The 15,668-nt window shown below is 42.0% G+C and overlaps 1 protein-coding gene across 2 annotated transcripts; it reads right to left on the bottom strand.

Moving 5' to 3' along the window:
- Window positions 1-1,539: 1,539 nt before the first annotated feature.
- On the bottom strand, window positions 1,540-15,668 carry sypa (synaptophysin a). 2 transcript variants are annotated; one of them, XM_067527819.1, is made up of 8 exons: window positions 15,562-15,668; window positions 11,280-11,345; window positions 6,979-7,103; window positions 6,349-6,547; window positions 5,184-5,375; window positions 4,846-5,058; window positions 4,245-4,325; window positions 1,540-3,926 (listed from the first exon to the last, which is right to left on the bottom strand). In XM_067527819.1, exons 1-7 carry the CDS (start codon window positions 15,577-15,579, stop codon window positions 4,260-4,262), a joined length of 879 nt encoding a protein of 292 aa, XP_067383920.1. In that variant the 5' UTR covers window positions 15,580-15,668; the 3' UTR covers window positions 1,540-3,926; window positions 4,245-4,259. The 2 variants fall into 2 exon arrangements, with proteins under 2 accessions (XP_067383920.1, XP_067383921.1); XM_067527820.1 differs by lacking the exon at window positions 11,280-11,345 and having other exon boundaries at window positions 15,562-15,594.

The following is a 15,668-nucleotide window of genomic DNA, read 5'->3' as shown; positions in this document are numbered from 1 at the left end:
TGCATTTTGCAACTCTGATCCCCTTTTTGAGTGCAGACCTACCTGAGCAAAGGGCAACTATTCTCTCCTGATAGACCTGGTCATGGGCTTTCATCAGTGAACGCACCTCTGTGGTCATCCATGGTTTCTGCTATTTGCTACCTGTGGTGAAGGTCTTAGTTACAGTAACAGCCGATGTGCACATGGCAATGTAGCTAGTCACTGCCCCAGCGTACTCTTCAATGGTAACATAGTCTCCCTTAAGAGGCTGCAGTATTAGAGACCTTCCAGTCTGTGCATCTGAAACATGCCTGTTGTGAGGAGGCAGCTCCATGTATCATGCAGATCATCCAGTGCTATGTTAGCATTAGCTTAGCATTTGCACTTGGAGGTATGTAAACAGCAGCTACAATCACAACTGTGAATTCCCTCACCAGGTAAAATGGCTGGTACTTCATGATGAGAAATTCTGCTACAGGGGAGCAGTATTTCATAGCTATAGTGGCGTCTATGAACCCGTCTCTGTTGATATATACCAGAGCTGGACACCTCTCTGTCCATTCGGAACAATGTCATCCCCTCCAGATATATGGCAGCATCCTGTAAGTTGTCTTGTAGCCTGAACTTGATAACAACAAACAGGCAACAGTCCCTCCACTCCCTATGCATCTATCTCACTTTCTGTGAAGGAAACATTGAAGTCTGTCTCTCAACTATACCTCTTTTTAGAAGGATGGTCGAGGAGGTCATGTAATGTCTCTAATCCTGAGAGGGGCCGCTGCAATAACCTGCACTGCCATGCTGATCAGCAAGATACACTGCTTTAAAGAAACACTAAAGCCTGCAGTGTGTCAGAGGAGTGACTAGGAGAGGTTGTGGCTGAAGCCCCTTCACAGTGTCTACCCAGCTTTAGGAGAATCTTCCATGGACTCAGTTGGGAACATAGGGGTTCCGTTACATATGGTGTTGACCCAACAAGGAACTGCACAAAAAGCAGGTGGTGGTAGTGTGAATAGATGGGGGGCTGGGGGGGGCTGCTTTGCTGCATCAGGGCCTGGACAGCTTCTTATAACTGAGGAAAACCTGAATTCTGATCTACCAGAGAATCCTGAAGGAGAACTTTAGATAATCATTAAGCCACAAGACAATGACCTGAAGCAAGTCAGACTTTGAATGGCTCCAAACAACATTAAGGGTTTGGAGGGTCAAAGTCTTGATCTAACCCTTACACAAAAGGCTTAAGCTGAAAACCTCTACTGTCACAACATGTGCAGACCATCTAAGTTGCTGGTTTATCCTAAAGATGTAACAGGTGTTAAGTTTATAGATGGCAGCTTTTTCACATGGGTGATATCTGGAGGTGCTGGAGAACATTCTTCTGTTTAGAACTAAATAATTTGAAAATGTTCTATTTACTACTATTCAGAATCTATTTAGTATCAGATATATACAATAACAGTTTGCACCTGTCTCTGAGTAATTGGTACATTCAACACGTCTTCCCAGGAATGGCAGGACTCACATTCACCCTGGTATTTTCATCATACACAGACACAGAAACAGAGACGAGTTGGTCATTTATTGAAATTTTCCATTGAGTAAACACAGCTGGAACTTGGGGGCTGGGGTGTCTCCATAGTAACAAGTCACACACATCATCGTTATCATAATCATCATCATCATCACTGTCAACACTGTGGCCATGGTTACTGATGCTAGTAGAATATTACCACACAGGAAGTTACATCACACAGGCATGGGGGGTCACAAAGAAGAACGATAAGAAGAATGTTAAAGAAAAGACAGGAAGAGGAAGAAAAATAATGACGAGGAAGACGGGAAGAGAATTGGATGAAACAAGAGATAAGGTCAAAGGGAACATTGTGAGGAAAGGAAAAAGTGGAGAAGGAGGAAATGAAGAGGTGCAAAGAGGAGTGAGAAAGAAATAAAGAAAAAAGAAATGAAGATGAGAGAAGAAGGTAACAAAAGAGAGCTGGTGATGGAGACCTCTGTAAGTATGGACAGGTAACACACACACACACACCTGTACGGGAGAACAGGAAGTAGAATCACACTGATCATCAGTTACTGTACAACACAAGCAGGAAACACATCACCATGCGGAGGAAGATACCGATGCTAAAAACAGCTTCACTTTCTCAAAAAAATAAATAGATTGAAAACTAAAGAAGCATAGATTTTTGTCTTTATTTTTTCTGACTTTTGCAAAAACAGCTTACGGCTGCTTCTGATAAACTTGGAGAGGAGAAGACAAATGCATATTTAGAGAAACTTCTAAAACTATATTTTCATGGTGAGATATTTTAATGTGGTGGGGGCACAGAAATTTCTTTATGGACTGCTGTGTAGCTGAAGATAGTCAAGTTTGATAATTAAACGCTGTTTGAAATATAGAATATTTGCTTGAAGTACAGAAGCATGACAAGCTAAGCTAACGCCTGCCGTAATGGCACCAGATTCAGCTTTAATTTGTCTTTAACAGTGAATTATTGAGCAAACGAGGTAACGACCAACACTAACGAGCTCCATGTTATCACCTGCTCTCTTGCTTCCTACATTTTAATGGGGTCAGACATAGTTTGGCAAGCTAACGTATCATGGACTCAGACGTCTGAACTATAGTTAAATGTTTTTTTATTAAGAATGAACCAGGTTTAAGGTAATTTTCTGCTGAAACTGTGAAAAGGTTTTCAGGAGAAGTGAGGTAAACGTTTTCACGGTGATCAAATACATATGTTGATTTCTGAGTTTATTTCTGAACGTCAACCACCTGTGTAGTAATCTGCACAAACGTTACGCAAGGCAGGTCTAAATATATTTATTGTGATTTGAATAGGTTTGATCACAGCTAGCTAAAGATAGTGATGTTAGTGTTAACGCAGCATTTACAGTGCGTACTTTGTTTTGAACGACTACAAGTAAAATTGAACTTTTATGATTTGCTGTGCTCTGTATTGAAGGTGTCAACTTAGATTCTGTTTGACATCCATAATGTCTGCAAGTTATGCTGCTGAGGAAGCTTCTTACATTTCTGTTTATATCTTAATAGTTTCTTAATACAGAGTGATCTTTGACTGGACACTAAAACAGGAAGTTTTAGATCAGTGAACATTTAGTTTTCAGCCTCAGTCAGAGCAGCAGGAAATATTCTGAAGTAAAACAAAGTCCTCTCCACAGTCAATCTGGAGCTGAGCCCATGAGTCAAACACACAAAGTCCAAAGTGTATTGACGAGGAGCCATTTTAGATCCAGTTTCCACTCTCCATTATCATGAAGCTGGTCTAGACTGAGTTTATTGTGTCCTCAGAATGGCATTACTTCGTGTGTTGGTATTTACACGCAGCAAGACAAACCGCAAACAGCTGGGAGGTGATGTTGGAGGATGAAGGCTTAGATCTAGTTTGATTGGTTTGGCTTTTTTTTTTTGTTACAGTGGGTGGGGATCTGATTTTCCTCAGTGTGAACCCCAGTCTAAGCAGCTTCCTGATTGGCTGATGAAAATCTGGGTAATTAATTTGGAGGAGTCAGGGTTTTGCCAAGAGGTGGGGCATATCATTAGTCCAATAGGACACATGAGACAGTTCATTCTATAATATATATATATATTTGTTCAAACTGATATCTATACAACACAAACATACATTCTCTCCACAAACGTTTTACTTTAATATGAATAACTCTTATGAACATCGTCACCGGATTCTGAAGATTTCTGTTCATCAGCATTGTTGTTTGGTGTTATGTTCAAGTTCTGGATTCATTAACTCTCTTTTTTAATCATTTATACATTGATTCATTAGAGTGAACATCTAACCCCCCTCCCCATTCCTTGTACCCCCCTCAATCCCACCATTAACATTGCAGACAGGAGTGTTGCATTGTGGGTAGGTTGCAGGCGACCCACTTTTGATTCACTCCAATGCTTTCTGTAAAGGAAACACTGAGGATTATTTCAGCATCATAAAATATTTAACAAACTCTGGTTTTTAAATAATGACCAAGGATCTGCGTTAACACTATGCTATAAACCTAAAGATGTAAACTACATCTTTTCTTTACAAGGAAAAAGACTGAAACACATTAAAAACACTTTGAAAACTTTGAACACAAAATAAATGATAATGTGGACAAAATGTTATAAATTATATATAAATTATTATTTTTTATGAAAAACGTTGCTGCTTTCTGTGGATGAAATCATTCAGTATATTGTGTGTTGATAAAGTATAAAACCTCAGACTCACCTGTATCCTGTCAGTTCACATCTGATTGGAGAAGGAGGTGGGCGCCCCCTGCTGGCCATAGCCCTGACCGTACTCGGCATCCTGAAGGAGACACAGCAGCAAACAATATGAGATGCACAAAAAATAGTAAACTGCAATACAGTGAGTAACTTTACTGCAGTTTATTTACTGAAAACACCATGGTAAGTCCTGGGAAGGGTTTCTAACCATTCCACCACCATGGTAGACTCAAAAGAGAATCACTTTGGTAAAATGGGACTAATCCTAGAACTTCTTATTAATTTAAATTGAGGGCCATGTTTTTACTACAGCAGGGACCAGGACCACAGCACAACTACATTTTATACTAATAACAATAATCTGACTGAAATGATTTTGTGGGCCATGTATGTTTTTATGAGCCTTACTTATTTGGTTACTGAAGTTGGATTGAAGTGACTTGAAATTTGCCAAATGTATTTTGAATGTTTACAGAAAACATCAGCCTAAAAAGAACTGTTGTGGTGTCTTCAATAAAATGTGTGTGGACATCAAAATCCATCTGACCTGTTCCCATCTTACTGAAGATTAATCAGTAGTAGGGAGCAGTTCAGCTGGTCACCTGGTTGTATCCTTGCTGGTTGTAGTTGGGTTGGTAGCCTCCCTGATTGCTGGCATACGGGTCTTGTTCATACGCCCCCTGCTGGACATAGGCATCTGGTGCAGGTTTCGCCTGAGGAGGAGGAGCTCGCATGAAGGGAGCGATAATGCCCGTCTCCTTAAATACAAACCAGAGGTTTCCTGCCCACAGGATCAGGTTAATAAAACCAAATGCCTGTAAGAGAAGAGAATGAAGGAGATTATTTTATCCTCAACTTTTCGAAAAGTACTATGCTTCAATCCAAAATATTAACGGTAAATGGTCTGTTTCTCCAGATCTGCCCTGTTAAGGTGTCTTACCACAGAGGTGTTGAGACCAGACATGACTGGGTCGTGGACTTCGCGGCAGAGATTCTCCTTCACACCACAGGCAGGGATCATAGTGGTCACCTTGTCTGGGTCGGTTGCCGTCTTCACGTCGGACAGACCTTTGGCCCAGGCTGCGGAACTCACAAGCCACATGAAGGCGAACACTCCGGTCACTCCAAGGTCCTAAGACAAACACAACCCTTTTGGTACTTTCAGAGTGTGATTAAAGTGTGATTACTCTAGCAACCAGAGGTGCACTAGTAACCAACAGTCCACGACACATATCTGCAGGGTCCCAGGTCCAAGTCCAGCTGGCGATTTGTCTGCACTTCATTGTTTTTATTTCTTCGAAAAAACTTTCAACTAAAGTCATAAATTGTCCAAGAAATATTTTTAAAATTATTATTGTGCTGTGTATTGTTTGCAGTGGAGGTGGTCACATGTCCTTGTTGGTTTGACCTCTAGGGGACAGACAACCTGGGGCAGAAGGAGCCTGTTTGTCAAGTGTCTAAGGACGACAATGCTGTATGTCAGATAGTAAAGCCCCGTGATGCAGTTTAGGCCAAAACATTTAAATTTGATCTGACCCACTACCAGGGTAATTTCCCCTAGGAGATTCTCCCATGTTTGTTGAAGGACAAATGTCTTTTACGCCGTGATTCGGTGATTGATTCTAAAAGCAGAGTGTTTGTGTGGTATGACGTAGAGAATGTGAAGAGAATCATAAAGTCTCTGAAGACAGCTATGACATGCATAGGGGTTGGACAAAAGCAAAAATCCCAACTAATTACATGTGCCTACTTCCTGAGAGACTTCCTGTTGCATCCAGGACACTGAACCTGTGACTGTACGTGATGTCCAACAACTTTGCTTGAGCCTGAATCATGAGCACATGCTCATTCATATTTATCTAACACAATTATACCCATGTTCCCAATGGGAAAAATTCATGTCAAGCATCACAACAAACATGTCTCTACTACCAGGATCCCAGCAACTGTGTAGAAAGAAACTGGGACGTCGTTGTGGGAATTTAGTATAGGCTAAATGAGTAAAGCTGTTAGAACGACGGGTCGAGACAACAGAAATTTACTGACAAACTGCCAAAGTTTGCTGAGGTCACCTGTCACCTGGGAAGTCAGGTGAGCACACTTACGATCAGTGGGCCCTTGTTGTTCTCCTTGTACTTCTCAAAGAAAAAGATGTAGATGCTGAGAGCCGCGGTGGAGTAAAGGAAGGCGAATACGCCGATGGTGACGAAGAATTCGGCAGAGGACGAGTAGTCCCCCACCAGGAAAAGACGGTCCTGGTTTCCACCCTTACAGGTGGGGGCGTCGAAATACACCTGGTGGAGTCTGAAAAAAGAGGAGTTTGACAGCGGTTCAGAGGCTCTGAAGATGGTTAAGTTGGTGAGTTGGCCCAAATGAGTTCTGGTTCAGATGTTCATGTTGGGAAAACAAACCTGAACAGGACTATTATTGGAATTGTTGTTATATGTGTAATTATATTCATGTTTTAGTTGTGTCCATGTTCAGTTTTCAATGCTTAGAACATAAAAATGGGTTTATGGGCTCTTGATGGGCAAATCTTGAATAATCTTAATAAATTCAAATTTCTGTTCCTCCTCTTTCTTACTGTACATTAATGTTTTACTTTGGGACACACAGACTTTGCTGGACACCCATTTGTCTTTATTTGGTGGGTTTTCAGTATCAAGTGAAGTACAGACTGTGTATTATTGTGTCTATCACAGAATAACTGCAGTGTCAAAATGTGTTTCTCTGACCTGAACGGATACTCGAACTCCACTTCTATACTCAGGCTGCTCTCTGTCCGGTTCTTGCACTCCACCGCCATCCGGAAAATCCCAGAGTAACTGCCACAGGTGGAGAAGGCAAAGATGGCGAAAAACTGGAAAAGGAGGAAAAACTGTAAGTAAAAATGCAAAGATTCTCCTAGAGTCCACATTTTTACAATGTGTTGCTTGGGATAAAGCCTGAAGACACTTCTATCTGTACAGGTGAAAAATCATTTAGTTTTTAGAAAATAAAAGAATTAAAGATAAGTGACAAAACAGAAACCCAAAGTGTCAGCTCTTATTTCGGGTTATTATTCAGTAACTGATTTAGTTTTAGATCTGAATTGTTTTGCTGTTTGGTAAAAATTCGCATAAATGAAAAACTTCCATTTTCCTTTATACCTGTGATTCTCTGAAACTAAAAATTTCCCCCGTAAAGTCAGGTCTCTCAACCCACACCAATTCTCTTCGCTGGTCTTCGCAACTCTGGCGCCAACACATCTGCCGACAGCTCCATCCTCAAAGCAGATGCAGCCACGGACAGCCTCTGCAATACACATTCATCGTGTCCGGATAGTCTCTGCCCCATTTCTTCTAGACCCACTTGTCCCTCAGTTTCTAATCCGTGGCTCACTGACAGGATCCGTGAGCAACACGCCACGCTCAGGAGTGCTGAGAGGAAGTGGCCCAAATGTAAGACTCCAATCGCTCTTGCTAAGTATCAGGATCTGCTTTTTTCTCACAGTGTCACTAGAGCAAAGACTGAATACTACCAGGAGAAGCTTAGAAACACCGCAGACACCAGAAAGCTGTTCTCCACTTTCAAGTCACTCATCTACCCACCTCCACCACCTAACTCTCTCACTGCCGACGACTTTGCCGGCTTCTTTACTAACAAGGTGGCAGCCATCAGCTCACAGCTCTCTCCTCCAGATGATGACATCCTGCTAACTTCTTCCAACACTGCATCACTCTCTTCATTTTCAACCCTGACTGAGGACGACGTATCCACCCTCCACCTCTCTAACCATCCGACCACCTGCTCTCTGGATCTGATCCGTTCCACTCTTCTTCAAGCAGTTGCACCCACACTAATGCCAGCTATTAATTCAATTCAATTCAACTTTATATATAGCACCAATTCACAACAAAGTAATCTCAAGGCACTTTACAGAATAAAATCAAGACTGTAAAGATGTATAGAGAGAACCTAACAATTCCCCCTTGAGCTATTACACAAATCATTAACCCATCTCTCAGAGCAGGGACTTTTCAGACCTCATTCAAGCAGGCCCAGACTACCCCACTGCTCAAGAAGCCTTCTCTTGATCCCTCCCTTGTGGAAAATTACTGACCTGTCTCTCTTCTTCCATTTCTGGCCATGACAATGGAACGAGCAGTCTTCAGTCAACTCTCTGACTTTCTTTCCAAGAACAACTTCCTCGATGTCAACTAGTCTGGCTTCAAGAGGGGTCACTCTATAGAAACAGCACTCCTGATTGTTGTGGAATCTCTTTGAGCTGCAAAAACTGCAGGTCAGTCTTCTGTCTTAATTCTACTTGATCTATCTGCAGCCTTTGACACTCTGAACCATCAGATCCTCTTGTCCACACTCTCTGACTTTCTCTCTCATCTCTTGATCAGCTCTAGTCTGGCTTTGGTCTTACCTAATGGGACGAACCTTCAAGGTACCCTAGAGGTTTCTCACTCTCGTAGTCTCTCTACTGGTGTGCCGCAGGGTTAAGTTCTTGGTCCTTTTCTTTTTTTGTCTATACTAAATCCCTGGGTTCCATCATCCACTCACATGGCCTTTCCTATCACTGCTATGCTGATGACACACAGCTCTTCCGGTCCTTGCCACCAGATGTACTCCACTGTCTCATCGCGCATTTCTGCTTTTCTCTCAGAGAGAGACATCTTCAGCTCAACCTCACCAAAACCGAAGTCCTTGTCTTCCCAGCCAGACCTTCGACGCAACACAACATCAACATTCGATCTACAGAGCCCACTAAGTGGGCCAGAAATCTGGGGGTCATCATCGACGACCAACAAATCTTTAAGGACTACATCTCCTCATTCTCTACGGAATGCAGATTTGCCCTCTACGACATCAGGAAGATCAGACCCTACCTCATGGAATATACAACCCAACCCATTGTACAGGCGCTGGTCGTATCTCGTCTTGATTACCGCAACGCTTTGCTAATGGGGTTACCGGTATCCACAATCAAACCCTTGCAGATGATCCCAAACGTGGCAGCACGCCTCATTTTTAATCAGCCAAAAAGGACTCATGTCACACCAGTCTTCAGATCTCTACACTGGCTTCTTGCAGCTGCTCACATCAGGTTCAAAGCTCTGTCTCTTGCCTAAAGGATGATCACATCAACAACTACTGCTTACCTTAACTCTCTCATTCAGGTCTACAATCCTTCCCGTCTGCCAACGAACGACGTCTGGTGGTCCCAGCACCGCACAGAAGACACCAAGCAAAACTCTTCAACTCAGTGATCCTTAGATGGTGGAACGAGCTACCAAACTCTGCACACTCAGCAAACTCACTCCCAATATTCAAAAAACTCCTGAAAACAGAACTCTTCCGCACCTTGCTACGCACTTAAATCTATTCTATCTCAGGAAATGTAAACACTTTTCTAACAGAACTTTGCTTTTATGTTTTCTATTCGACTTTTTGCTGATTTGCTGATAGATTTTTGCTGACTTGTACCTCACTTGTAAGTCGCTTTGGATAAAAGCATCTGCTAAATGACTAAATGCAAATGTAAATGTAAAGCGCGATAAATAATTACCTGAGCTTAAACTAGACTTTTCTATGCAGTTTTTATTGAGCTGGAAAATAAATAACTGAGTAAAAATCCCTGTATTTTTAAATGCAGTTCTGCAGAAGCAGAGGAAGTGTTATTTGGTTAAGAGTGAAGCAGGATGGTGACTCATCATCACTTCTGTCTCTAGAGGCTGAGTCACCGTGTGGAGCTTGAAACTGCAGCAGGAATCAAACTCACAACCTGCACAGGGTTAGTGCCTGGTTGTCTGTTATGCATTCTGCACTCACGTCCAAATCATCATGAAGCATTAAGACCAAAATTACTTCATGTCCGTTACTTCATCTTTAACTTAATCGTTAGTTTTTATTCACTGAGGAAACAGAAGAAAAAAATCTTAGTTATAATAGTTTTTATTTTCAAAGTTAATTTTACTTAAGTTTGTCTTGAATGGTGAGTGGAGATCAGCTGCCCAGAATCTGAGGGAGGGAGTGTGATGTTGGGAGCTGGTTATGGAGAGATTTGTGAGTAATCAGAGCAGGTTTGGACAGGAAGGACTGGGGAGAGGGGGCAGAGTTGTTAACGTGTACACACCAGCACACACAGGGAGGGTCTGGCTGAGGCTGCAGAGTCTGACTGTGACCATCTGTGGTCAGTGAATGAGACAGAATCAAGGTGGTTTATAGATTGTTCCTCAGAGTCTGAGCAGAGATGAAGATGAACTCCGCAAACTGAAGCTCTTTAATTTTTGTATATCAAACTACAGCACATCTCTACTGTTGCAGCACAATCCTACACATGGCGACAGGGCATCTTTGATGACATGTACATATAGGCTGAATTAGATGGACTGCACCACTAAAACTCCTAAAAGCTGTAATCTAAAGATTGTTGTGTTAAAGCCCTGACACCATCTACAATAGAGGGAAATAGGAATTGACTTTCAAATCAGTGGCCTTCTACTGATCAATTATCACAGAAAATCAAGTTTAGATGGTTTTAAATTGATCATGCATGCTGCCCCCAGCCCCCCACCCCAGCGGTTAGAACATCCTAAAATAAGTTCATGTCCAGTAAAACAATAATATGAGTTTATATTTGTGACCTGACATTTTCAGTGTATATTAGAACTAAAAATGGCCAAACAATAACTTTCATTAGAAATTCATGAGTCTATACTTTTCATAAGTAAGGAAGTTTATTCTCTGAGATATAGCCAAGAAATTAAAGGTTTTGTATTTCAAAAGGTTAAGTATTTCTAAACTTTTACTTGGCAGTGTAAATGTCCTTTTTAGTAAAATGTATATGGACACTGTTTGTTTCCCGATCTGTGTGTGTGTGTGAGGAAACATGATCTCACACACACACACACACAAAATTCGTTCAGCCTATTGAATTATGTCCTCAGTGTTTCTTTCTATAGTAGTGTGACCATATATAGGTCAAGCTGTACATGTGTACTGTAGTTTGTGTACTGTAGTAGTTGTGCAGGTGTGGTGAACTCACCCATTCTAAGACTTTAATGAAGCCCAGAGGAACCTTCAGGATCCTAAACTGACCCTGGGCCACTAACTGTAGACAGACAGACACACCATAGTTACTTTTATTAGGATTCAGACAGTAGAACAACAGTTACCTGCTGGTACCTGTGGGCAGATGTGACTGGTTATAACCATGAGAATTATTTGATCAGATGAATGTAGCAAAGTAAAACGTCCAGTACCTTTTTCTGTATAGTGAAGAAGAAAACAGAAATACTTAAATAAAGTCAAAGTACCTGAGAATGATACTTAACTACAGTAGATGGTTAGTGTGTACTGAGCACTGTGTAAGTACTACATTTGTCGCTGTTTCTGTCAATCACACCAGACTCCATTTAAAAATGTGACAGTTAACTCTGCGAAGAAGCACATGTAAAAGTACTGAGGATATCAAAGACAGAATTCATAACAGAGTCTGGAGCCTGTCACAATAAAACCACTGCATAAACCTTCAGTGTCATAGAAGGATCAAACATTCATTAACTGTTCAAATACAAGAAAATACTGACTACTACTAATTCTGATGAAATGTTGGACCTTTTCTTACACGTGTGTCTCAAGTACAGGTTGTAGCGTTAGACAGACCCCCCCAACATGTCAAACCCATAGTCTGGAAACAGGATCCAACTACATGTGAGGTGCTTGAAATTATACTCAGTGATGTGACTTATTTGGGGCTCTCAGAGACAGAAGAGTGAGTTCTAAGCTCCTGAGACACCGACTCAAGGACAGCAGGTCTGCTTCCAAAGGTGCAGAGAAACAATTTCAGTCAGATAATTTTTCATTCTTGTCTCTGAGTCAAAACAAAAGCAGGTGCAAGATAAAACTGTTTACACCAGCATCTAAGGCATAGATCACACCTTCCACCAACAGCAGTTTGTTTACAGCTGTACTCAGTAAGGACACTGAAAAGACTTCTCACACTGAGAAAATCCTATCATCCCAAGGACTGTGAGTGAGACAGTCTAGTCCCCCCCAAGTCATTTGAATCCCTGACCGACTGGAGTGGACCACCCAGACAACGTACAACAGAGAGAAGCACAGGCAACAAGTCCACCTTGCTGCGCAGCGTCACTGTGATCAGTGTTCTCCAGGGTCGACTGAGGACACAAAGAGTGGGGTAGTAACTGTCACTAATGTGCAGCACTGATTACTATTCTGTTTAATACACTAAGACCTGATTACATAGATTTTCACGGGTTCAGAGCCTCACACATGTGGAAACATACGACTGAGTGATATGAAGTTTTTATAACATTTGCTTTAGATGCTACTGCAAACGAATGTAAACAGATATATCTTGGATCTGATTTCATTCAAACACACAGAACGTGAAAATTATTTGACTGGACCCTGGTGTCCTCCTTGTTGAAGTTGTCCTTTAACATGACATCCAGCATGATGTATAACGCTTGTCAGAAATATGAAGCACACGTGTGTCCTCCAATCTTATAGTCGATATTGATTGTACCTACTTCTTCATACAACTCTCAGAAGTGCCCCTTTTAGACCAGGCCTCTGTTAAACTTGGACCCCTTTGGTGCCAGGCACTAAAACACATAAACAGCATAAAAGTGGAAACCTGGAATTACTTCAATTATTCATTTAATTGGAACTTGGGCTCAATAAATGTTCATTGTTTTTAATAGAACAATCTCTGGAGCGGAAAAAACAGACATGAGTAAGCCTGCCTCTACTTTAGTAAGAAACTGTCTCTACATGGACTCAACATGTGGATTCCATTAATAATGGAAGGAGAAATTGATCCAGCAATAGTGGAAAAACGACAGGCAAAGCCAAGTTTTAAGGTCTTGGAGAATGCTTTGCAAAATTGGATAAACACAAGAAAGGCCAAGTTAGAACAACTGGCAAAACAAAAGAACAAGATACTTTGTACGATGGATGATGATTGCTGCAAGGAGCTGGTGGAAATCAAGCTGATGACAGAGTTCAACAAACTGTTGTTTGTCATACAAGGATCTCTGGAGTGAATAATTTTTGAGCCACCAGACACGAGTAAGCCTGCCTCCAAACGCTGCCTCTTAAACTTCTTGTTTTTTTCTTTTCCTTTGGGCTGTTCCCTTTCAGGGGTCACCACAGCGAATCATCTGCCTCCATCTAACCTTGTCTTCTGCCTTTCATACACAGCAGTGTAGAGACCAAAGGCTGCCATCATCCTGCTCATAACCACAATTTATTTAATGTTATGTTAATGTAATTTCTCATTTTCAGCCAAGAAAAAAAGCTGAGCTCTATCTGTGTTGCAGATCCTCACTGACTTTTTACATTTGGCCTTTTCAAAGTCTCAGTTTGATAAACCTGCTCAGCGAGGAACTGACCTGTGATAAGTTCTTACACGGTCTTTATTTTTAGCTGTTCTGAGGGAAACATTGTAAAGATCAGATTTTACTGTAAACAGTGAATAATAATAATGTCTTTATTCCAACAGGTCCATGCAATAATAACCAAATATTATAACATTAATGAAGAGGCTCATTCTGTTCTTCATCGAATCCATTCCGACATCCTCCATCACAGTCTTGTTTGCTGCAGCCAGGGACAAGGCCAATCTGCAGCGCATCATTCACTCAGCTGAGAAGGTTATTGGCTGCAGCCTCCCATCTCTCCAGGAGCTTTACATCTTCAGGGCCTGAAAAAGGGCGGCCAGGATTGCAGCCGACCTCTCTCAACCCGGACATGAACTGTTTCAGCCCAGAAAGAGGCTCCGGTCCATCAAGACAAGGTACCCCCCCACCCCCAAAAAAACTTACGGACAGTCACTCTCGCTTTTTCAAATTGTACTACTTCAATTGCACACTCACTTCCATGACACCAAGACAAATTCCTAGTACTATTAAGTGTTTTTAAGTCAATAAAAAACTGGCAATTTCAATTCGAAGCATGTATCATGGAATAGTTTTACTCTGACCTTTTAAGTAATCAGCTCTAACAGTTTTTAGAGACACATTTATGGAGCCATTCCCACTGTGACCACAGACCAGGTTTTCTATCATTTTCAAAATGGATGTCGGATAACATTAAAAAAAAAAATGTTTTTGGGCAGAGGACTGGATAAACCTATTATTGTTGTTTATCAGAAAGCCGAGTCAAACTGATTTAAAAAATGTCCCCATGAGTAATTTTTTAACATTTTCTCTGTGAACTGAATGAGAAACACAAGCCAAATCTAAAGCAGCTTGACCTAAGATTAAGGGGCCTAATGTGGCCCAGAGACCCTCCATCAGGTTAATCCGGCCCTGACTCATGGAATACTACGCTGTTTTATTTAATGTCACACGAGTCTGAATTCATTTACAGACTGAAACCCAATGTCCAACCTTTAAATGTAAAGTTTACTGCGGTGTGAGAAGCTGCAGACGGTCTGAGAAAACTGCTGATTTTAAATTATTGGTTCAATTATTGATCTTTGCAGCTCTACTCAGCAGTTTTAAAATCCACTGATTCTGTTGTTGAATCTAACACGTATGTGTGAATTTAAATGTAAACCATGAGGTCGTGACACTAAACCTGTGATGATGTGACTTCATTCAAATAAATTTTGAGTCCTGCAGAATGTGGACATCACACATAATGTGGACGTCTAATTGGCTCTAAGATGGAGCCGAGTCCGTGGTCTAAAGGACATGATTGGGACACGAAACATTAAAAACGACATTTGGACGAGGCCATAAATTATTTTTATCACTGACGCTGAGTGTCTCCATCTTTCGGTGGCGGCTGAAACCGGGTAAAAGCCGGGTTAAACGACCCGGGACACGGTGCGAACGTATAAAAGCGGAGCCGCAACAACATCAGCACCATCCTCATCCACCTCATTCTCCTCCGCAGCATCCCGGGCACAGAGGAAATCCTCCTCCTCCTCCGGCTGCCATTTTACAATCACACGCACGCTCTCACGCGCACACACGCAGAGGGAGCATCGTTTCTCACCAACAGCTGCTCAGACTCACATTCTTAAACACAGCTCGGGTTTTTATTTCGGCAAACATACCTGCTCCACCCGGTCCAAAGCACTCCACCTTAGACCGCCCCACAAAACACCGTCTGCCCCCCGCACAGCGCGGATACACTAATTTGTGTAAAATCCGCAGAAAGGGCGCACGGTGCTAACACGGCCACAAGGCCCGACACACGGGCGTCAAACCCCGCCCGAGCATCCCGCACCGCCTGACATGTGATGAAAACATGCACCAGAAAAGGAGAAATCAAGGGTTTGGACTTCGTACCTGATTTGCAACGTCCATCCTGCCGCCTGTCGAAATGAGAGAGCGGAGATGGAGGAGGGGCGAGGAGAGGGAGGGAGGGAGGCTGCTCTTGTGTGCGCGTCATCTCC

The sequence above is a fragment of the Channa argus genome, chromosome 13 (genome assembly GCF_033026475.1).
Source record: "Channa argus isolate prfri chromosome 13, Channa argus male v1.0, whole genome shotgun sequence".
NCBI classification, from domain to species: domain Eukaryota; kingdom Metazoa; phylum Chordata; class Actinopteri; order Anabantiformes; family Channidae; genus Channa; species Channa argus.
This window is presented reverse-complemented; position numbering and strand designations above follow the sequence as displayed.